The 25,534-nt window shown below is 37.1% G+C and overlaps 1 protein-coding gene across 1 annotated transcript in view; it reads right to left on the bottom strand.

Annotated features, from left to right (window-relative positions):
* LOC142761432 (calpain-14-like) overlaps positions 1 to 25,304 on the bottom strand; it is a 44,804-nt gene extending 19,500 nt beyond the window's left edge. The window contains exons 1-16 of the mRNA XM_075864624.1: positions 25,024 to 25,304; positions 23,914 to 23,983; positions 22,996 to 23,114; positions 19,980 to 20,116; positions 17,300 to 17,474; positions 16,364 to 16,429; positions 16,162 to 16,247; positions 15,543 to 15,617; positions 15,021 to 15,181; positions 14,776 to 14,939; positions 13,733 to 13,744; positions 11,203 to 11,408; positions 11,003 to 11,042; positions 2,180 to 2,236; positions 1,671 to 1,728; positions 223 to 287 (exon numbers count right to left, since the gene is read on the bottom strand). Of these exons, the coding sequence (XP_075720739.1) occupies positions 223 to 287; positions 1,671 to 1,728; positions 2,180 to 2,236; positions 11,003 to 11,042; positions 11,203 to 11,408; positions 13,733 to 13,744; positions 14,776 to 14,939; positions 15,021 to 15,181; positions 15,543 to 15,617; positions 16,162 to 16,247; positions 16,364 to 16,429; positions 17,300 to 17,474; positions 19,980 to 20,116; positions 22,996 to 23,114; positions 23,914 to 23,983; positions 25,024 to 25,257 (1,725 nt within the window). The 5' untranslated portion in view covers positions 25,258 to 25,304. The remainder of the gene's footprint in view (positions 1 to 222; positions 288 to 1,670; positions 1,729 to 2,179; positions 2,237 to 11,002; positions 11,043 to 11,202; positions 11,409 to 13,732; positions 13,745 to 14,775; positions 14,940 to 15,020; positions 15,182 to 15,542; positions 15,618 to 16,161; positions 16,248 to 16,363; positions 16,430 to 17,299; positions 17,475 to 19,979; positions 20,117 to 22,995; positions 23,115 to 23,913; positions 23,984 to 25,023) is intronic.
* Between the last annotated feature and the right edge of the window lie 230 nt (positions 25,305 to 25,534).

Raw genomic sequence — 25,534 nt, 5'->3', positions numbered from 1 at the left:
CCACTGCAGCCGCCTGTGGGTTAACATGGAGAAGGTTTTATGGGTTTCATCTCGGATGAATGTACTAGAGACGATACCCAGCAAATACTTGGCCGTAATGAAAAGCTGCGCGCACTTTGCTGGAAATAAAAGCGCCGGTGATTCTGGGTAATGGCTGAGAGGGCCCCTGGGCATTGCATGAAGTTCACAAATCAAAGTATTTTTGCAACACGGGAAGGATACGTCCAACTGAGCCATAATGACTTTACAGGCGTCTAAGCTGAACTTGACTGGAGTGTGCCTGACACCTGCGAGAGAGCGGGAGAAGAGCGGCGTTATTATACAGTGCGCAGACAAGGAAGCCAATCACATCGCGACTAATAGCCCGTGCAGGATTAATGGCCGCAGTCAACCCAAGGGTTAATAATTCATAAAGGAAACAGCAACTTAATAATGAAGGGGTGACCTTATACTCAGGACCTCATAGAAAGTGGTGGTCCTGGTCCGGACCACCACTACCGCTCCGTCCAATGACCTCTCTGTCCCCTCACTCGTCCCTTTAACAAAAAGAATGCCCCCTCCCCTCGCCCTTAACTTGGATCATCTGCCCCTTCTGTTCTGCCCATCCCTATGGGAGAGGGATCCTGAAATGTATAGAGAAGAGACAGGCTCGCCCCCCCCCCACCCCCCCTCAACAGGCATCATAGCAACAATGTGCCCCCATGACTGGTGTATATGTCCTCAGGCCGGTATAGAGACCAAGGATTTGGGACAAGAGTTTGACTTAAATACTGAAATGAAGCCTAATGGGGCACTTCCACGCCATGAGAGCAAGCAGAGATCTTGGAAATAGTGAGGAATTGATACACAAATTTGCAGAAATTTTTATTATACATCAATTAAAGGGGTACTTACATCTTAAGCATTTATGACATATCAACCGGAGTTACTATAAATGCCTGATAGGTGAGGGTCCCAGAGTTCCTCTAGGGCGGAGCATAAGTCCAGTGACCCCTGTTTGCCACATGTGGCGGCCGGGAATCAACAAGCGGGTTCACTAAAACTCTGTTCTCTCAATAGGTGAGGGTCCCAGGGAGGGATTTATAGTTTATTCTGTTCTTATGTCATTAACGCTTTAGATGGGAATATCCCTTTAATTGTTGTAGAATGAAAAGTCCTGCAACATTCTAATATACTTTGTGTATGCAATTCCTCATTATTTTAAAGATTTCTGTTTGCTGTCAGTGAATGAAAACATTATTGTTTACATCCAGAGGCTGGAAAACCTGTAAAGAACTAATACTTCTCACAGCTGACATTTTGCTACAATTGTATCCAGTCTAGGCAATCTTTTGTGAACTAAATAAGGTGAACTCCACACTGATAACTTTTCCCTGCAATGATACACTGTAACAAACTGTCAGGACAGGAGAGAAATTCGTGCAGCTGATGTTTTTATCTCACAGAGAATTGTCTGGACTGGATACAAATGTGACAATGAGAAGCATTAGGTCAGAAAGGGATTTTAGACCCCCCTTACTGACAGCAAGCAGACATCTTGAAAATGGTGAGGAATTTAAACATAAAGTATATTAGAAAGTGGGAGACGCTTTATAAATATATATATATATATATATATATACGGTACTATATGCGTAGAAACATTACGTATCATTGACCATGTGACTTACTTGACCACGATCCTTTATTCAGCAACATCTGCAGCTCAGAGACTTTGATTTCCGGGTGCTGCAACATAATATATAGAATGATTACATGTCCTGCTATATAGAAAGGGACATCAGCGATGGTGTACAGAGAGGATGGGGGAGGGGGCATGATAAAGATAAATATTGGGGCCTTTCAGCAGCTGCTTGACACTGCCACACTCCTAACCAGCCGCCACGGGTGGTCCCGATACCCCCATCCCAATTTTATATTAATTAACTGTGACAATACCGGGGATTTGAAGCTCCATACCGGAAAAATTGAGTCATAACCCCTATAAAGAGATATTAATAAAAGAACCGGCACAGAATTTTGGACCTTTCTAGTAAAAAAAACAACTAAATGGTGTTCGGGATTGGACATTCCTTTTAAGTAAAAGAAGAGATAATTATTATGATATAAGTAGAGAAGAAATCTGTTGTGTGTGGCCTGAAATAACTGCAGTTCATAATAATATTAGGTATATCGTTACCTTTTCAACATATCTGATAATGACATTTTCCAAATCATCCTGTTTATCAGCAATTTTCTAAACAAAAAAAAAAAATTGAATGAAATAAGTGTAATAGTAATTCAAAACTATGTGCAATACTATAATACTGCCCCCTATATACAAGAATATAACTACTATAATACTGCTCTTATATACAAGAATATAACTACTATAATACTGCCTCCTATATACAAGAATATAACTACTATAATACTGCTCCTATATACAAGAATATAACTACTATAATACTGCTCCTATATACAAGAATATAACTACTATAATACTGCCCAATATATACAAGAATATAACTACTATAATACTGCCCCTATATACAAGAATATAACTACTATAATACTGCCTCCCTATATACAAGAATATAACTACTATAATACTGCCTCCTATATACAGGAATATAACTGCTATAATACTGCTCCTATATACAAGAATATAACTACTATAATACTGCTCCTATATACAAGAATATAACTACTATAATACTGCTCCTATATACAAGAATATAACTACTATAATACTGCTCCTATATACAAGAATATGACTACTATATTACTGCTCCTATATACAAGAATATAACTACTATAATACTGCCTCCTATATACAAGAATATAACTACTATAATACTGCTCCTATATACAAGAATATAACTACTATAATACTGCTCCTATATACAAGAATATAACTACTATAATACTGCTCCTATATACAAGAATATAACTACTATAATACTGCCCCCTATATACAAGAATATAACTACTATAATACTGCCCCTATATACAAGAATATAACTACTATAATACTGCCCCCTATAGACAAGAATATAACTACTATAATACTGCCCCTATATACAAGAATATAACTACTATAATACTGCCCCTATATACAAGAATATAACTACTATAATATTGCCTCCCTATAGACAAGAATATAACTACTATAATACTGCCCCTATATACAAGAATATAACTACTATAATACTGCCCCTATATACAAGAATATAACTACTATAATACTGCCTCATATATACAAGAAAATAACTACTATAATATTGCCCCCTATATACAAGAATATAACTACTATAATACTGCTCCTATATACAAGAATATAACTACTATAATACTGCTCCTATATACAAGAATATAACTACTATAATACTGCTCCTATATACAAGAATATAACTACTATAATACTGCTCCCAATATACAAGAATATAACTACTATAATACTGCCCCCTATATACAAGAATATAACTACTATAATACTGCCCCTATATACAAGAATATAACTACTATAATACTGCTCCCAATATACAAGAATATAACTACTATAATACTGCCTCCTATGTACAAGAATATAACTACTATAATACTGCTCCTATATACAAGAATATAACTACTATAATACTGCTCCTATATACAAGAATATAACTACTATAATACTGCTCCCTATATACAAGAATATAACTACTATAATACTGCCCCCTATATACAAGAATATAACTACTATAATACTGCTCCCTATATACAAGAATATAACTAATATAATACTGCCCCCTATATACAAGAATATAACTACTATAATACTGCTCCTATATACAAGAATATAACTACTATAATACCGCTACTATATACAAGAATATAACTACTATAACACTGCCCCTATATACAAGAATATAACTACTATAATACTGCTCCTATATACAAGAATAGAACTACTATAATACTGCTCCTATATACAAGAATATAACTACTATAATACTGCTCCTATATACAAGAATAACTACTATATTACTGCCCCTATATACAAGAATATAACTGCTATAATACTGCCTCCTATATACAAGAATATAACTACTATAATACTGCCCCCTATATACAAGAATATAACTACTATAATACTGCTCCTATATACAAGACTATAACTACTATAATACTGCCCCCTATATACAAGAATATAACTACTATAATACTGCTCCCTATATACAAGAATATAACTACTATAATATTGCCCCCTATATACAAGAATATAACTACTATAATACTGCTCCCTATATACAAGAATATAACTACTATAATACTGCCTCCTATATACAAGAATATAACTATTATAATACTGCCCCTATATTCAAGAATATAACTACTATAATACTGACCCTATATACAAGAATATAACTACTATAATACTGCCCCCTATATACAAGAATATAACTACTATAATACTGACCCTTATATACAAGAATATAACTACTATAATACTGCTCCTATATACAAGAATATAACTACTATAATACTACCCCTATATACAAGAATATAACTACTATAATACTGCCCCCTATATACAAGAATATAACTACTATAATACTGCCCCTATATACAAGAATATACCTACTATAATACTGCCTCCTATATACAAGAATATAACTACTATAATACTGCCCCCTATATACAAGAATCTAACTACTATAATACTGCCCCTATATACAAGCATATAACTACTATAATACTGCCCCTATATACAAGAATATAACTACTATAATACTGCTCCTATATACAAGAATATAACTACTATAATACTGCCCTTATATACAAGAATATAACTACTATAATACTGCCCTTATATACAAGAATATAACTACTATAATACTGCTCCTATATACAAGAATATAACGACTATAATACTGCCCCCTATATACAAGAATATAACGACTATAATACTGCCCTCTATATACAAGAATATAACTACTATAATACTGCCCCCTATATACAAGAATATAACTACTATAATACTGCCCCTATATACAAGAATATAACTACTATAATACTGCCCCCTATATACAAGAATATAACTACTATAATACTGCCCCTATATACAAGACTATAACTACTATAATACTGCCCCTATATACAAGAATATAACTACTATAATACTGCTCCTATATACAAGAATATAACTACTATAATACTGCTCCTATATACAAGAATATAACTACTATAATACTGCCCCCTATATACAAGAATATAACTACTATAATACTGCCCCTATATACAAGAACATAGCTACTATACTACTGCCCTATATACAAGAATATAACTACTATAATACTGCCCCTATATACAAGAACATAGCTACTATACTACTGCCCTATATACAAGAATATAACTACTATAATACTGCCCCTATATACAAGAATATAACTACTATAATACTGCCCCCTATATACAAGAATATAACTACTATAATACTGCCCCTATATACAAGACTATAACTACTATAATACTGCCCCTATATACAAGAATATACCTACTATAATACTGCCTCCTATATACAAGAATATAACTACTATAATACTGCCCCCTATATACAAGAATCTAACTACTATAATACTGCCCCTATATACAAGCATATAACTACTATAATACTGCCCCTATATACAAGAATATAACTACTATAATACTGCTCCTATATACAAGAATATAACTACTATAATACTGCCCTTATATACAAGAATATAACTACTATAATACTGCCCTTATATACAAGAATATAACTACTATAATACTGCTCCTATATACAAGAATATAACGACTATAATACTGCCCCCTATATACAAGAATATAACGACTATAATACTGCCCTCTATATACAAGAATATAACTACTATAATACTGCCCCCTATATACAAGAATATAACTACTATAATACTGCCCCTATATACAAGAATATAACTACTATAATACTGCCCCCTATATACAAGAATATAACTACTATAATACTGCCCCTATATACAAGACTATAACTACTATAATACTGCCCCTATATACAAGAATATAACTACTATAATACTGCTCCTATATACAAGAATATAACTACTATAATACTGCTCCTATATACAAGAATATAACTACTATAATACTGCCCCCTATATACAAGAATATAACTACTATAATACTGCCCCTATATACAAGAACATAGCTACTATACTACTGCCCTATATACAAGAATATAACTACTATAATACTGCCCCTATATACAAGAACATAGCTACTATACTACTGCCCTATATACAAGAATATAACTACTATAATACTGCTCCCTATATACAAGAATATAACTACTATAATACTGCCCCTATATACAAGAATATAACTACTATAATACTGCTCCTATATACAAGAATATAACTACTATAATACTGCCCTTATATACAAGAATATAACTACTATAATACTGCTCCTATATACAAGAATATAACGACTATAATACTGCCCCCTATATACAAGAATATAACTACTATAATACTGCCCTCTATATACAAGAATATAACTACTATAATACTGCCCCCTATATACAAGAATATAACGACTATAATACTGCTCCTATATACAAGAATATAACGACTATAATACTGCCCCCTATATACAAGAATATAACGACTATAATACTGCCCTCTATATACAAGAATATAACTACTATAATACTGCCCCCTATATACAAGAATATAACTACTATAATACTGCCCCCTATATACAAGAATATAACCACTATAATACTGCCCCTATATACAAGAATATAACTACTATAATACTGCCCCCTATATACAAGAATATAACTACTATAATACTGCCCCTATATACAAGACTATAACTACTATAATACTGCCCCTATATACAAGAATATAACTACTATAATACTGCTCCTATATACAAGAATATAACTACTATAATACTGCTCCTATATACAAGAATATAACTACTATAATACTGCCCCCTATATACAAGAATATAACTACTATAATACTGCCCCTATATACAAGAACATAGCTACTATACTACTGCCCTATATACAAGAATATAACTACTATAATACTGCCCCTATATACAAGAACATAGCTACTATACTACTGCCCTATATACAAGAATATAACTACTATAATACTGCCCCCTATATACAAGAATATAACTACTATAATACTGCCACTATATACAAGAGTATAACTACTATAATACGGCTCCTATATACAAGAATATAACTACTATAATACTGCCACTATATACAAGAGTATAATTACTATAATACTGCCCCCTGTGTAAAAGAATATAACTACTATAATACTGCCCCTATATACAAGAATATAACTACTATAATATTCCTCCTATATACAAGAATATAACTACTATAATACTGCTCCCTATATACAAAAATATAACTACTATAATACTCCTCCTATATATAAGAATATAACTACTATAATACTGCTCCTATATACAAGAATATAACTACTATAATACTGCCCCCTATATACAAGAATATAACTACTATAATACTCCTCCTATATATAAGAATATAACTACTATAATACTGTCCCCCATATACAAGAATATAACTACTATAATACTGCTTATATATTCAAGAATATAACTACTATAATACTGCCTCCTATGTACAAGAATATAACTACTATAATACTGCCCCCTATATACAAGAATATAACTACTATAATACTGCCCCTTATATACAAGAATATAACTTCTATAATACTGCTCTTATATACAAGAATATAACTACTATAATACTGCCCCTATATACAAGAATATAACTATTATAATACTGCCCCTATATACAAGAATATAACCACTATAATACTGCTCCTATATACAAGAATATAACTACTATAATACTGCCCCTATATACAAGAATCTAACCACTATAATACTGCCCCCTATATACAAGAATATAACTACTATAATACTGCCCTCTGTATACAAGAATATAACTACTATAATGATGCCCCCTATATACAAGAATATAACTACTATAATACTGTCCCTATATACAAGAATATAACTACTATAATACTGCCCCTATATACAAGAATATAACTACTATAATACTGCTCCCTATATACAAGAATATAACTACTATAATACTGCCCCTATATACAAGAATATAACTACTATAATACTGCTCCCTATATACAATATAACTACTATAATACTGTCCCTATATACAAGAATATAACTACTATAATACTGCTCCTATATACAAGAATATAACTACTATAATACTGCCCCTATATACAAGAATCTAACCACTATAATGCTGCCCCCTATATACAAGAATATAACTACTATAATACTGCCCTCTGTATACAAGAATATAACTACTATAATGATGCCCCCTATATACAAGAATATAACTACTATAATACTGTCCCTATATACAAGAATATAACTACTATAATACTGCCCCTATATACAAGAATATAACTACTATAATACTGCTCCCTATATACAAGAATATAACTACTATAATACTGCCCCTATATACAAGAATATAACTACTATAATACTGCTCCCTATATACAAGAATATAACTACTATAATACTGTCCCTATATACAAGAATATAACTACTATAATACTGCCCCTATATACAAGAATATAACTACTATAATACTGCTCCCTATATACAAGAATATAACTACTATAATACTGCTCCTATATACAAGAATATAACTACTATAATACTGCCCCTATATACAAGAATATAACTACTATAATACTGCCTCCTATATACAAAAATATAACTACTATAATACTGCTCCCTATATACAAGAGTATAACTACTATAATACTGCCCCCTATATACAAGAATATAACTACTATAATACTGCCTCCTATATACAAGAATATAACTACTATAATACTGCTCCCTATATACAAGAATATAACTACTATAATACTGGCCCCCTATATACAAGAATATAACTACTATAATACTGCCTCTATATACAAGAATATAACTACTATAATACTGCCCCCTATATACAAGAATATAACTATTATAATACTGCTCCTATATACAAGAATATAACTACTATAATACTGCCCCTATATACAAGAATATAACTATTATAATACTGCTCCTATATACAAGAATATAACTACTATAATACTGCCTCTATATACAAGAATATAACTACTATAAGGGCATGACCACACGTGGCGGATTTCCTCCGCAACTGTCCGCATCAATGCCGCACAGAATCTGCGTTGCAGATTCTGCTGCGGATCTGCACAAAATGTGCAGAAAATTGATGCGGACTGGCCGCTGCGGACTGCAGGAAAAGTGCTTCCCTTCTCCCTATTCAGTGCAGGATAGAGAGAAGGGACAGCACTTTCCCTAGTGAAAGTCAAAGAAATTCATACTTACCGCCCGTTGTCTTGGTGACGCGTCCCTCTTTCGGCATCCAGCCCGACCTCCCTGGATGACGCTCCAGTCCATGTGACCGCTGCAGCCTGTGCTTGGCCTGTGATTGGCTGCAGCCGTCACTTACACTGAAACGTCATCCTGGGAGGCCGGACTGGAGACAGACGCAGGGAGTTCTCGGTAAGTATGAACTTATATGTTTTTTTACAGATACATGTATATTGAGATCGGTAGTCACTGTCCCGGGTGCAGAAACAGTTACTGCCGATCGCGTAACTCTTTCAGCACCCTGGACAGTGACTATTTACAGACGTCTCCTAGCAACGCTCCCGTCATTACGGGAGCCCCATTGACTTCCTCAGTCTGGCTGTAGACCTAGAAATACATAGGTCCAGCCAGAATGAAGAAATGTCATGGTAGTAAAAACAATACGCTCCGCAGCACACATAAGATCTGCGGACTTCATTGCGGAATTTTGACTCTCCATTGAAGTCAATGGAGAAATTCCGCCATGAGTCCGCAACCAGTCCGCCACTGCTCCGCAACAGACAGAGCATGCTGCGGACACCAAATTCCGCTCCGCAGCCTATGCTCCGCAGCGGAATTTTCAGCCTCGTCTAAACGAACACTGCTAAATTAAAGTGTAAGTCAATGGACAAACGGCTCCGCTGCGGATTAACGCTGCGGAGTGTCCGCAGCGGAATTTAAGTGAAATTCCGCCACGTGTGGTCATGCCCTAATACTGCCCCCTATATACAAGAATATAACTATTATAATACTGCTCCTATATACAAGAGTATAACTACTATAATACTGCCCCCTATATACAAGAATATAACTACTATAATACTGCTCCCTATATACAAGAATATAACTATTATAATACTGCTCCTATATACAAGAATATAACTACTATAATACTGCTCCTATATACAAGAATATAACTACTATAATACTGCCCCCTATATACAAGAATATAACTACTATAATACTGCTCCCTATATACAAGAATATAACTATTATAATACTGCTCCTATATACAAGAATATAACTACTATAATACTGCTCCTATATACAAGAATATAACTACTATAATACTGCTCCCTATATACAAGAATATAACTACTATAACACTGCCCCTATATACAAGAATATAACTACTATACTACTGCCCTATATACAAGAATATAACTACTATAATACTGCTCCTATATACAAGAATATAACTACTATAATACTGCTCCTATATACAAGAATAGAACTACTATAATACCTCCCCCTATATACAAGAATATAACTACTATAATACTGCCCCTATATACAAGAATATAACTACTATAATACTGCTCCTATATACAAGAATATAACTACTATAATACTGCCTCTATATACAAGAATATAACTACTATAATACTGCTCCTATATACAAGAATATAACTACTATAATACTGGCCCTATATACAAGAATATAACTATATAATGTGGGCAGTATTATACTTATTATAGTCTTGCCCCTGTAGAAATTCTGGCTCCCTCCTGATGCATGATGGGAGAGGCATTTTGTAATAAGTTTTCTTACCTTGCAGCAGAGAACCATGTTCGGACTCTCCGCTTGTATCCTGAAATCAGTAAATATAAACAATGTTATTATATTGGGGGTGATTATTCTTTCAGTAATATCTGAGCTATGAGATCTACCAGGAGAAGAGATATATGATTTAGAGATGATGAGAGTTGCTGTTGCTGGTAAGAGATGGTTACGCTGATATTGACACTTACTCTAGAAGATGTTTCCTGGAGAAGACTCGGAGGATGAACTCACATTCCTGTGCAGGTTCCGCAGTGGAAGGGACGATGACATAGGAGCCGGGGAGCAGGTGAAAGTCCTGGGTCACCTCCCGCTCATTGATGAACACGCACTTGTTGCTGACTGGACGGTTGTTTTTAAAGAATTCTTTTGGCAGCCTTCTCCTTATATCCTGGTACTGTGCAGAGGAAGGTATATATATATATGTCCAAGGTAGTAAATCAAGAATCTATCGATCTATCGATCTATCTATCTCATATCTATCTATCTATCTATCTAATCTATCTATCTATCTATCTATCTCGTATCTATCTATCTATCTATCTATCTATCTATCTATCTATCTATCTAATCTATCTATCTATCTATCTCGTATCTATCTATCTATCTATCTATCTATCTATCTATCTATCTATCTATCTATCTATCTATCTATCTATCTATCTATCTCATATCTATCTATCTATCTATCTATCTATCTATCTATCTATCTATCTCATATCTATCTATCTCATATCTATCTATCTATCTATCTATCTATCTATCTATCTATCTATCTATCTATCTATCTATCTATCTATCTATCTATCTCATATCTATCTATCTATCTATCTATCTATCTATCTATCTATCTATCTATCTATCTATCTATCTATCTATCTATCTATCTATCTATCTCATATCTATCTATCTATCTATCTATCTATCTATCTATCTATCTATCTATCTATCTATCTATCTATCTATCTATCTATCTATCGATCTATCTATCTAGCTATCTATCTATCTATCTATCTCTTATCTATCTATCTATTCTATCTATCTATCTATCTATCTATCTATCTATCTATCTATTCAATTCAATTCAATTCAATTCAAAGAAGCTTTATTGGCAGGACCAAATACATATTAGCATTGCCAAAGCAAGTAAGAAGTAAGGGAATGAGGGATAGGGACTGAGGGATTGGGGGATAGGGACATATCTAGGGTTGGGGTTATACAAGTCCATGGCATATCATGTCTCTCTCAGTTTATGGCATGCAGTGACATATTGTGCCGCTGTGCCCACTGTGGTTTCCTCTTCACCCAGCAGGATGTAGAGTTTCTCTTCCTCTTCCATGGAGCTGAAGTCCGGTAAGAGATCAGAGAGTCTCCTGAAGTGAGTGTCCCTCACTGCTGAGTATTTGGAGCAGTGTAGCAGGAAGTGGGCCTCATCCTCCACGGCCTCCTGGTCGCACTGTTGGCACAGTCGGCTCTCCCTGGGCTTGTAGGTCTGTCTGTGGCGCCCGGATTCGATGAGCAGGTTGTGGGCGCTCAGTCTGTAGCGGCTCAGGATCTGTCTGTCTCTGGGGTTTGGCAGTTTCTCCAGATATGGCGCCAGTTTATATTCCCGCTGTAGACTCCAGTATATTGTCAGTTTCTGGGATGTCTTTATGTCGTTTCTATCTATCTATCTATCTATCTATCTATCTCGTATCTATCTATCTATCTATCTATCTATCTATCTATCTAATATCTATCTATCTATCTATCTATCTATCTATCTATCTATCTATCTATCTATCTATCTATCTATCTATCTATCTATCTATCTATCTCATATCTATCTATCTATCTCATATCTATCTATCTATCTATCTCATATCTATCTATCTATCTATCTATCTATCTATCTATCTATCTCGTATCTATCTATCTATCTATCTATCTATCTATCTATCTATCTATCTATCTATCTATCTATCTCATATCTATCTATCTCATATCTATCTATCTATCTATCTATCTATCTATCTATCTATCTATCTATCTATCTATCTATCTATCTATCTATCTATCTATCTATCTCTTACCTATAATGTGAATACAGCCCTGGTTTTGTCTACACTACATATACAATATTCTCTCTGTAAACCGTCCACCACATTCTAGGTCTATATTTTGTTTCCCTGGAAATCTCGGTGCCACCGGCTTGTAGAATAATTGAATCCACGGCTTTAGGTTCCAGTCAATATCAGGATTTATTATCCTTCAGAGCCCTGGAAGTGGCCGCGACTCTACAACCTGCAGCATTAATCTTCCCGTTCAATAAAACCTGCATTTGACCTCCCAGCTCCCAGTGATTTCTATTGTTCCGTTCTTCGCCCTCCCCTCCCCCATTATTCCACTTTTAGCCAAGCGTACAATTACGGTTAATATTTATTATTATTAAATTATGACAAACCGTTAAATCCGTCATCCACAAAGAGCGGCTTTATACCAACCTTCCCGCCCACAGCGAGGCCTTGTTTATAGCGGCGGCTCAAGGCCTTCCATTTTTGGAATTTTAAATTCCCTATGATATCGGTTTTGACATTTGTCTTAAAGGGGCGGTGTATTAATAAGAGACAGAATTTACTGCCCCCTCTGACTAGTATCATCGAATTGTCAGCATACTGCACCGTCTCATTCTGCTACATTGTATCATCAAACAGTTCCAACTGAAACATTGTTGCAACTCACCTCCAATGGCACCTGGAAGACAAAAAAATATAATGAGATATAGAAAACTTACATCTCCCAGAATGCAATGCAGCACAGTGAAATCATGGAAGCTAAAGATAGGTTTGATGGAAGTGGATAGCAACACTGCCCCCAACAGGCCGTAAGAATAAATAGCCGCTCATTTAATGTTAAAAAAATCGGGGTAATATTTTACACAAGGGCTGGATAGAGCGCAGAAGCCCCCCATATTATATACGGCTCATAAATTATTCTGTTACTCCACCTGAAATACAGAATTTCTCTACAATTTTGTCATTTTATCTCTGACATTCCGTTTTATACAATTACAGAAGAAGTTTGTTAATCCGGCGCTCAATGGTCCGGAAATTCTGCTAATCCGGCATGACCCAAAAAGAGTGTCAATGCCAGATTAGCAGGATGGAGGGCACTTTAGAGATGCCTACACCAAATACTTAGTATAACTACCTCTGTATACACATCCGAACTTCTAATAGTTCGGAATTTCAGATAATTGTTCTGAGCATAGACCCAAAATATCTTTTGTACCGAATTTAGAAAGAATCAATAGATAACTCCACTACTGAACATCAAACAGAGTAATTATTGCAAATTACACTATGCCATACTCCAGTCACACCCAAAGCTGCATTTACAAATCTGCTGGTTTTCTTTTAGCACTCAAACTGAGTGACCTCCTATCTCCTGGCTGTGTTAATCTCTGTTCCTGTACAGCGTTTAATCTGCATTATGGTAGAAAATATAAACCTGCTCTCATAGCGTTGTGTTGATGGATACTGACAGGCAGCCAGGAGAATTTTTGAATGCAGCTTTGGATGTGAATGGAGTATAAAACACAAAGTAACTTCAGATCAGTACAAGTTAAGTTAAGTTGTAAGTAATTACAATGATATATGTGACTATAAGTAATCTCTCTCTCATAGGACATGGTGGGAGTTGTAGTCTCGCATTATCTGGGGAGCCACAGGTTGCAGACCGCTGCCCTATATTTCACCAATAATCGAAACCCATCATGTCCTCACCTTGAAGATGGAAATCCCGATGTAGAGGGGAGGGGACTGGTTCCTGTGTTTATGGTTCTGCTTTTGAAGGAGCGACACCAGGACATTGCAGGAATTTGTGTGTTTCTCCATGTTGTCTCCCACTTGGATCTTCAGCCGGTACTGGGGATTTTTCCAGTAGGACTCTGTATACATATAACAATACAATGTATCAATGACAGGTCAGTGCTGCTCTGGGGGTAACCAGAGATGATGCTGGGCATTACCTGTATAGGTCATTCTGCCGCCCGCCGTGCTGCCATCCACCCATTTCCCTATTTGCATTGATAGCGTCCACTCCTTGCCGTTCTCATGACTCATCAGGTCAGGGGTCAGCTTGCAGATGACCAGCTCTACCAAATGAGCCTCAAAGTCCTCAATGGACATCCTGCGCCAAAAAAAAAAGCAGCTTCACTAATCATGTCATCCCATTATTTTATCCCGGGTGGCAGCCATTTTTCTTTACTTATCCACCTCACAAGAGGCAGAATCTGAATAGTTTTATGGTGTATCATTTTCCTATTTGTTTACAGTGAAAATATACTGCATACATTGTACTCATTGAACTCAATAATAAAACAGTATGCAGTGAGCTCCCCCTAGTGGTGGCTGCAGGGAGGCAGAATTTTATCAGGTTACTCTATGTCTATGCAGGGGATTTGAAGCTCCGATCCCTATATTAAGAAACGAATGAGCGAAGATATGATGATATAGTGTTAAAAGGTGGAGATTTTTAACTCTTTTCATACCAGAATTCTCCGTCTTCTCGGCTCTTCCGCAGTAGTAGTCTTTCCTTGAAGCTGAGTTGGTCCCATTTTGAGGAACTGTTTGAAAAAAACAACATTAAGAATATGGATGGAAAAAAGACAATGGACACATAGATTTATCACAAAGATTACAGCGGGAATAAGATGAAGAATGGACCCGTGCTTCGCTTGCCTTCAATTAGTTTCACACTGGGATTTGGTTTTAGAGTCACAAAAAAAGAGAGAAAAAAATATAAGAATTTTTTCATTTTAGCCACAGGGAAAACTGTAATAAATCTAGGCCATGTACGGTATAAATGTTGCATTATTTAAACAAAATAGAAATATATTTAAAAAAAAATTATAATATATTATAATTATTTTTTTAATTTAGAATTCTGAATTTTGAATTCAGAATTTTAACAATTTGGGAATTTGGCGAAGTTGTGATCTATTTTCCATTTGGCTAGAATGATAAAATGTTGTTTTACAGAACTAGTTGTAATTTAATTAGTTTAAATATTTTTTGCATTCTGTAGTGTTACATGTGTCCACTAGAGGGCAGTATAGTACGAAATATGGAAATACCGTTTTTTTAATTATTTTTTTTTATTTGACTTACCTGTCACTCCAATTTCCTTTCCATTCAATCTTTCCCCATGGGTTTCTCAGCCTGACTAAATTTTCTGTTCCAGATTTGCAGGTCACCTGGAGAGAAGTGATGGAAGAATTTACTCATTATGCAACACAAACAGGGAAAGTCGCTTCACAGAGGACGGGGGAGAGACGCTTTCATGGAGGAGGTTTGCAATAGCGAATTTTACCGTTCTGATTCCGGTCACAGTGTACGCATGTCCGGCCACTAATCCGTTCTCCAGGACTCTTTCAGGCTAAAATACAACAAAAGTCACAGATCACAACCACGAAATCCCCGATCAGCGATAAAACAATAATGGACGACTTATAAATAAACAGAGAAAAAAATACTAAGCCCCAAAAAAATCTTGTTCATTGCCAGAAATAATATATTTCCAGCTCTTATGGAGAGTGTTGTACAACCTCATGAATATTAATCATGCATCATGAATATTAATCGGGCATTGTGAATATTAATTAGGAATTGTGAATATTAATCAGGAATCATGAATATTAATCAGGCATTGTGAATATTAATCAGGCATCGTGAATATTAATCAGGCATTATGAATATTAATCAGGAATTGTGAATATTAATCGGGCATTGTGAATATTAATCAGGCATCGTGAATATTAATCAGGCATTATGAATATTAATCAGGAATTGTGAATATTAATCAGGCATCGTGAATATTAATCAGGCATTGTGAATATTAATCAGGCATCGTGAATATTAATCAGGCATCGTGAATATTAATCAGGAATTATGAATATTAATCAGGCATCATGAATATTAATCAGGCATTGTGAATATTAATCAGGCATCATGAATATTAATCAGGCATTTTGAATATTCATGAGGCACTGTGAATATTAATCAGGAATTGTGAATATTCATCAGGCATTGTGAATATTAATCAGGCATTGTGAATATAAATAAGGCCACATGAATATTGGTCCGGCCTATTTAATATTAGTCTGATGGACATTGATCAGGCCTCATGAAAATTAGGCTGGTCTCATGAATATTAATTAGGCCTCGTGAATATTAATCAGGCCTGTTTGAAAAATATAGTATATCGTATAGTATAAAAATATATTAGTGAAGAATAGATTGGTCTTACCCCTGATCGGGTTTGACATCCCATCAGACACCCGCTGTACGCTGCTCTTATCATGATCTGCCACAGATCCGGAGGAGCCTGCTCTAATTTGATGGTCATGTTGACACCGCCGGTGAAATCTACCAGAGCTTCAGACACTTGGCCAATCTGTAAGTCTTCATAAGAACCGCAAAGTCTATGAGGGAAGAAAGTCATAAGTTAATCTGGCCACTAGGGGTCATCAGAGTACAAGCGCCAATGAAGATATATATATATATAGTGGTGGTGGCCCAGGTGCCCTGCAGAGTTGTAATTTTCCCCTAACCTTTAGCGGTTTGGGAGCCTCAGTCTGGTATTATTAACGAAAAACCCAACATATGAAAACATAGAGAAACATTTCTGTGTGGACAATAATTATAGAATTCAATATCTGAACTGAATAAAACTCTTTTTAGGAGTAGAATTATGACAGGTATCTACACCCGAGTTTCCAGATCGTTTCCTCCATTTTTTTCTGGAAGGCTCCTGATTGGAGTAAAATGGCAATAGCTGCCTACTGATGCCGGGGGTAATGTATGCCACAATGAAAAGGGGGCTGCTCTAAATCGAGGACTGCGTGCCAGATAAATTTCAAATTGTATTAAGCACCGTCATTATAATCGCTCAAAAATCTCTTTTGAGGTGTAAGAAACAGTTAACTCTTCAGAGACATTGTCAATTTATTTCATATTGGACATAGGAAACCAGTAAAGATGGGAAAGGTGTTACACCACTGCCCTCTGGTGGACAAGAACTGGAATTGATGGTAAATTGATATAAACCTTTTAATTTTCCATTTTTTGTCTACAAGTCCTGACATAACTTCTGTAATTTCACAACAATCATCTTATTTCTTTATCTCCTTAAACGCCTTGTAACTGATTAGAGACGCATGTTCTGTTCCATATCATAAATTCTGTGACCAGTTTAAGGGTATGTTCACACGAGGGCGTCCGTTACGGCTGAAATTACGGGGATGTTTCAGCCTGAAAACATCCCCGTAATTTCAGCCGTACCGGCATGTGCAGGCGCTTGAACGCCGCGTCAATTACGGCCGTAATTAGCGCTGCTATTCATTGGAGTCAATGAATAGCGGCTCCAATTACGGCCAAAGAAGTGACAGGTCACTTCTTTGACGCGGGCGTCTATTTACGCGCCGTCATTTGACAGCGGCGCGTAAATATACGCCTCGTGTGAACAGACAAACGTCTGCCCATTGCTTTCAATGGGCAGATGTTTGTCAGCGCTATTGAGGCGCTATTTTCGGGCGTAATTCGGGGCAAAAACGCCCGATTTACGTCCGTAAATAGGCCGTGTGAACATACCCTAAGACTAAAAGATTATTTCTCTCTTTAGTTAAAACCCACTAGAGGTCGCCATTACAGTCCACATAAGGGTTAAAGCCCAGCTTTCTAAAGACTCTGAATGGTATTTATATATATTTACATTGTTATGTTACATTCTGCCAACTCTCTATCTCCTATGCCAGTGTGAGTGGCAGTCTTTACTGTCGTTTTGTCATTCTATTCGTGAACCAGGAAGCTCAGGATGAACAGACGGATTTTTTAAGTTGAATGCTAGGAATTATGGGAGGACACCAAAAAAAATGAAGGTTCGATTATCATTGTGGTTGTGATCTCCTCCTGGAAAATATGTTTATTTGTAACGGATCCTAAAGTGAAAGATCACTTGAAGAAATGCATTTAAAGTGTCCCCATTCCCCATCGGCAGTCCTGCTAGATCAGGATCTGGTGACAACGCGTCTTAATTACAACTTGAAGAACTTGTTCTCTGGTTTATGATGCCTCAAAAGCACGATAGGAATTCCTGTACACCTACACGTCAGGCGGGTTATGAAATCTCACTTAGTCTGACTGCTTCTCCATTCCATATAGTTATGAGAATTTCACGGAAAATCTATAATGAGACTAATGTTGACAATCAGATGTAGCAGAGCTAAATAGGTCATTTAAAGGAACCCTCTGTTTAGGAGACAATGTTTCTTCTTCCAGTCTCTCCCTTCACCCTCTACCCAAATGTAGCACTAAGGCCCTGTTCACATCTGCGTTGGAGGCTCCGCTAGGGGCCTCCGTCACAGATTCGACCGAGATTACCGGAGACAATAGCGCCGCATGCTGCGCTATTGTCTCTGGTAAAACCACAGACACCCCGACGAAAAGCCGACAGAACCTATTAAAGTCAATATGTTCCGTCGGCCACTGGCGGTGTCCATTGTGCAATGGAACCGTTGCTTCTGTTATTCCCTGACGGAGCAGAACAACGGAATGACACAACGCAGGTGTGAACATAGCCTAAAAATGTGAAAAATAACACACTGCCCGTAGGGTGCCTGATCCAGTACCGAGGATTGGTGGCCATCTTCCCTCTGCAAAGTGATGGGGGCTGAAGTGCTGTGTCAATACGTTCCCCCCGAGAGATCTCCACAATTAAATCAATTATTGCCCCTACTGGCGGAGTAGAGCTTTTTGCTACACAGTCACCGGAGGGATGAAGAACCTAATGTATATTTAACTGTTCACCAGGGTATTGTTAAGTAGATTTACCTGCAGTCCTATGTAAAAAAATAAAAAAAAATAATAGAAAAACACCAATGGCGTTGCCAAATGACAAACTCAGCTCTGCTACATCTGAAGATGCTTACTTGGCATAGGCTTTCTCCAGAAGAGCCCCCCAAAACAGATTCTTCCTTGCAGATGAGACAAAAAGGAGCTTCCCATCTTTATCCACAGGCAAGCGATCGTCCACGACCACATCCACCCAATCCCCAAATCGCCAAAACTGGAATGGAAAAACAAGAACATTATTAAAATTATTACAAAGCGCTCGAAAGACAAGTGGATACTGTATAATAATCCTACACCTAGACCTTAATAACTGTGAAAAAGCGATCTTCAGACAACAAGTGCTGCTCCACCAGTAGCGCCATGGGGGGTGGTAATCTAGTAGCTGCTGATATCAGCGTCCTCCATACGCTTGTGCAATATACATTGTGTTATTTATTTGAATGAAATCTGGTTTAACTGGAGCTGGAATAAATGGTGCAGAGCTTCAGAGCCTCGCTCCTCCATAGAACGCCATTAGTGCCACGCACAACCCTGATAATGAATGCTTATTACACTTCATAGTAAGTCTGGTTCTGTGTATTTATAGGTACAGACTCGTGCTGAGTAATACCCAAAGTAATGATGAGCAGTAAATAAATATTAACATTACTGCACGTCAAGAGATTGCAACTGCCATAAAGCAAAGCTGTACAAGGAGATTATAATGATCTCGCTGCACGGTCACTGCTAGAATCTGCAGGGACGCGGAAAATTGTCCAAATAAAACACACAATAGACAATAACAAAAAGAAGGCGGAAAAACACACAAAGTGGATTAATATAGCAATTAAGCAGATGTTTGCTTTAGTATCTGTTGTATAATAGAGTGCCTCTACTTTTTACACAGACTTGTTTGAGCTGCCTCCGACCAGGGCAATAAAAAGCATTAAAAGAATATAATTCCTGAAGATTCAGGGTTAAAAAGAAATAAAAAAGGATGAAAGATAAAAAGGGAAATAGAAACAACGATTGTAAGTTATTATACTGCTTTAGTTCCAATATCTGCCACACAACAGACTGCCTCTTCATGCAGGTTTTTCTAGATTCCTTCTACTGAGGCAACAGAAAACATGAGAGAACATGTAGCTTAGGGGTTAAAAAACAAGCAGGATAAAGAGGAACCCTACAAACACAAGAAAGATTGGAATGATTATAATATTGCTTTAGAATTAGTTTTTTGCTGAACAATGTGCTGCCTCCCCATGATACACAGACTTGTTTCAGATCCTTCCTACTCAGACAATAGAAAACATGAATCTTATAGGTGATTAAAAACAAGCAAGGTAAGAGAGTAGACATGCAGGCACAGGAAATATTGTATGTTATAATACTGCCTTAGATTTAGTATCTGCTGTACAAGGGATTGACTCTCCTTGCTACACAGGCTTTTCTAGATCTTTCCTACTCAGGCAATAGAAAACATGTAGCTGGGGGGCTAAGATAACAAGCAGGATAAGGAGGAAACATACAGATAGAAGAATGATTGGAATGATCATGATATTGCTTCAGATTTAGTGTCTGCTGAACAATGTGCTGCCTCCCCATGCTACACGGACTTGTTCCAGATCCTTCCTACTCAGACAATAGAAAACATGAATCTTATAGGTGATTAAAAGCAAGCAAGGTAAGAGAGGAGACATGCAGGCACAGGAAATATTGTATGTTATAATACTGCCTTAGATTTAGTATCTGCTGTACAAGGTACTGACTCTCCTTGCTTTACAGGCTTTTCTAGATCTTTCCTACTCAGGCAATAGAAAACATGTAGCTGAGGAGCTAAGATAACAAGCAGGATAAGGAGGAAACATACAGACAGAAGAATGATTGGAATGATCATGATATTGCTTCAGATTTAGTGTCTGCTGTACAATGTGCTGCCTCCCCATGCTACACGGACTTGTTCTAGATCCTTTCTACTCAACCAATAGATAACATATAGCTGAGGGGCTAAGAAAAAATGTGGGATAAGGAGGAAACATACAGACAGAAGAGAGATTGAAATTATTATGATATTGCTGCAGATTTAGTGTCTGCTGTACAATGTACTGCCTTCCGATGCTACACAGGCTTGTTCTAAATCCTTCCTACTCAGGCAACATAAAACATGTATCTTAGAGGTCAATAAAAACAAGCACGATAAGTTCGGAAACATGCAGGTACGAGAAATAGTGTAAGTTATAATATTGCCTTAGATTTAGTATCTGCTGTACAAGGTATTGACTCTCCTTGCAACACAGGCTTTTCTAGATTTTTCCTACTCAGGCAATAGAAAACTGGAGGGCTAAGAAAACAATCAGGATAAGGAGGAAACATACAGACAGAAGAGAGGGTGGAATGATTATGATATTGCTTCAGCCATGATTAAGGACGCTCGTAGCGTCTGAAACGCGTAGGCTTTCAACCATCATCACAATTTTTCCTTACACTAACAGGATGTCACGCTGTGTACCCAGATCCTGATTTTTTAACCTGCCAAATTATTGGCCCATTAAACTTGGAAATTCCTTTCCATTTTATCTTATGCTTCGTGCTGGATCCAACCCTGCTTCTCCTATTGCTTCAGATTTAGTGTCTGCTGTACAATGTACTGCCTTCCGATGCTACACAGGCTTGTTCTAGATCCTTTCTACTCAGGTAATAGAAAACATGTAGTTTAGGGTTAAAAATAATAATAAGAAAAATAACGGTGGAAACATAAAGACACAACAAAGATTATACGTTTTAATATTGCTTTAAATTTAGTGTTTGCTGTATAAAGTACTGCCTCTCCTTCACGGGATTGTTTTTAGATGCAACTACCCAGGCATTCGGAAGCATCAGCATTATTCAGCTTTAGGGTTAAACAAAAGAAAAAAATAAGCAATGGGGAAAGAATACAGGAACCAGAAAGATTATAACCACTCATGTTGCTTTTGTTTTAGTATCTGCACAGAAGACTGCCTCTCTGTGCTGCACAGACTTGTTTTAGATCACTGCTTCTCAGGTACCAGAAAGCTTAAAGGAATACGCCAGACAAAAGTGATACACCGTGTGGGAATAAGAAGTGATACTCACTCGGAAGTGGAAGATTCCGGCGTAGTTCTTGTCAAAGCTCTGGTTACGAGGGACCACGTTGGCCAGTAGGTTTTTGTGGAAGGTGACGGAGGCGAGGGCAGCCAAGAACCAGCAATTTTCTGGAAGATAGTGGAAATGATAAGGCGACCCATCCCCCAATTATCTCAGAAGCCGTGTTACATTATGATTGAACGATCATCAGATCTGCCATGCTCATACCACAAACATATTCTATGTATCAAGTCGGGGCAAATTTGTGCTAAGGTTTATGGGTAAGAATAAAGTAGGATGCCCATTTTAAAGTATTCATTGGGATCTGGTAAATAAGGGTAAGATAACTAAGCACATGCAGAATATTGTCATAGACACGCCCCCGAGGAACAGTAATATGGTCAATAGCTTAGCCTGTAAATATAATAATGTATAGATGTAATCGAGGGCAGCTCCTCCTTACTCCACCTCAAAAAGTCCTAATGACTGATGCACAGAACAGATTTCTTACTATTTTAACATACTCCCTCCCCAGCAACCACTATTTTATTTTGTTTGTTTGAGATGGACCTAACTTTTCATCTTAGCTCCACTCTGAACACCGTTTACAATCAGAATCTAATGATAAAGCAAGTAACTCTGCAAACGCCTTGCTTTACAAACCTTAAGTTCATTTATGCCTTCTACTCCAGTCACATCCAAAGCTGCATTTACAATTCTGCTAGCCTGTTGGCTCGATGACCTCAAGGACGCAGGGATAAGTAGATTATAACCATTAGGGTTGACGGATTGGAAGTGACAGTCTGTAAGATTGCGAACGCAGCTTTGGATGTAACTGGAGTACAAGTTAATAAATTACAATCATTAGCTTTATATTCTGTACTGTGTGTCTAATCAGGGTAAAGCAGTGGCTGAATATCACAGTACCTGTGAGTCCCTGGTGCAAATCAAAGCGGCTGGCGTTTTCAGCGAAGAACTGCGGATTCTTCACCAGCTCCTGTGAATATGAGGATATTAAAGTTTAGTGTTTCATTTTTCTCATTATCTTGGGAATATTTTTGTCCCGGCCTCGTGTAGATACCGCACAGTTTTATAGTTTGACATAACGAATGTGAGTTGCAGAAATAATTACAGCCGGTCGCTTTCCTTAATTAAGTAAAGAGGTGAACGGAGCAAAAAAAAAAAAAAAAGCCGTAAATTTTAACCGCCGCCGATTTAATCCCTGTTGTGCAGCCTGAACATTTTTACGAAATATATAATTATATGTAAGTTGTTTGAACTTAAATGTAGAAATATACAAGACAATCGCTGAAGTAACAATCCCCTAATATGTTCTAGGGTTTGTTCTATTTAGCCGTGAATCTGCGCTCATGTATTGTGAATCGCTTAAATAGCAATTACACCGCGCAATTGTGTTATCAGGATAGTTCCCTATATATTTGGTGCCCCTACAATAATATATAAAGAGATTGCTTAAATGGCTATTCCTCAATAAATTGATATGATCAGATTTTCTTCCCTTACAAGCAGGAAGAATCCAATATTAACCCCTTCCCACAGTTTTCATTTATCCAGTTTTGTTCCGAAAGTTCAGAAATTCCTCCCAAAAAAAAAAATCGCAACTCATGAGAAAAAAAACTTATACTTACCCAGAATTCTGTGCTTCTTCGTCCAGGCCGTCCACCTGGGATGACGTTTCATCCCATGTGCCTGTGATTGGCTGCAGCGGTCACATGGGATGAAACGTTATCCCAGGGCTGCAGAATGTCAGGACGGCAGAGGGACGCGTCGCCAAGGTGAGTATCCATATTTTCTTTAGTGCAGGATTTCTGCAGCGGACCTTCCAACCGAAAAACTGCTCCGCAATTTGCTGCAGTTTTTTGACCGGAATTCCCTACGGCGACCAGGGCGGATACGCCGTGTGATTTTACGTAACGTATCCGCCCTGTGTGAACTTAACCTAGCAGTGAAATGATGTGGTTGTACAATGCGGCAATTGGGCATGCACCCTAAACGTTACCAGAAAATGTCGCTCACCTGCGGCCTCCTCCATTCCACGCATGGCGGCAGTTTTCGTACAAGGTCTCCGCAGCCAATGGAGCTGATCTCGGCCGGGAAGGTCTCATCCACAAACAGCTGCTTGCTCCTCAGATATTTCTCCTGCAAGGTCTGGTAGTCCTGACTCTGAAGACTCCGCGGCTTCCTTAACGTCCCCGTACGTAACATGCGCTTGGCCTTCTTCCCCCCGGTGATGAAGGAAAGACGAGGCATCGTGAGGAGGTTGGTCGAGGTCTTGTGACCCTCTGACCAGATTAGGATTAGGATCTCTCAATACCAAAGGGTTGGAAGATCCCACAAGTCGTCTCAGGCGATAATCCGTTGGATCCCACAAATTACGCTGCTAGTTTATACCGGGTCTTGTTCTGCAAATACAGATATATACAATATATTAACGTAAAACAAAACTGGGATACAGCCAAAATGGCCACCAAACCAGAACCCACCATGTCCAGCTCCCACCGGGTCAACCAGCCTTCTATTTAAAGGA

Source organism: Rhinoderma darwinii, chromosome 4, assembly GCF_050947455.1.
Source record: "Rhinoderma darwinii isolate aRhiDar2 chromosome 4, aRhiDar2.hap1, whole genome shotgun sequence".
NCBI lineage: Eukaryota > Metazoa > Chordata > Amphibia > Anura > Rhinodermatidae > Rhinoderma > Rhinoderma darwinii.
Note: the sequence above shows the minus strand (reverse complement) of the source record. Positions and strands in the feature narration are given on the sequence as shown.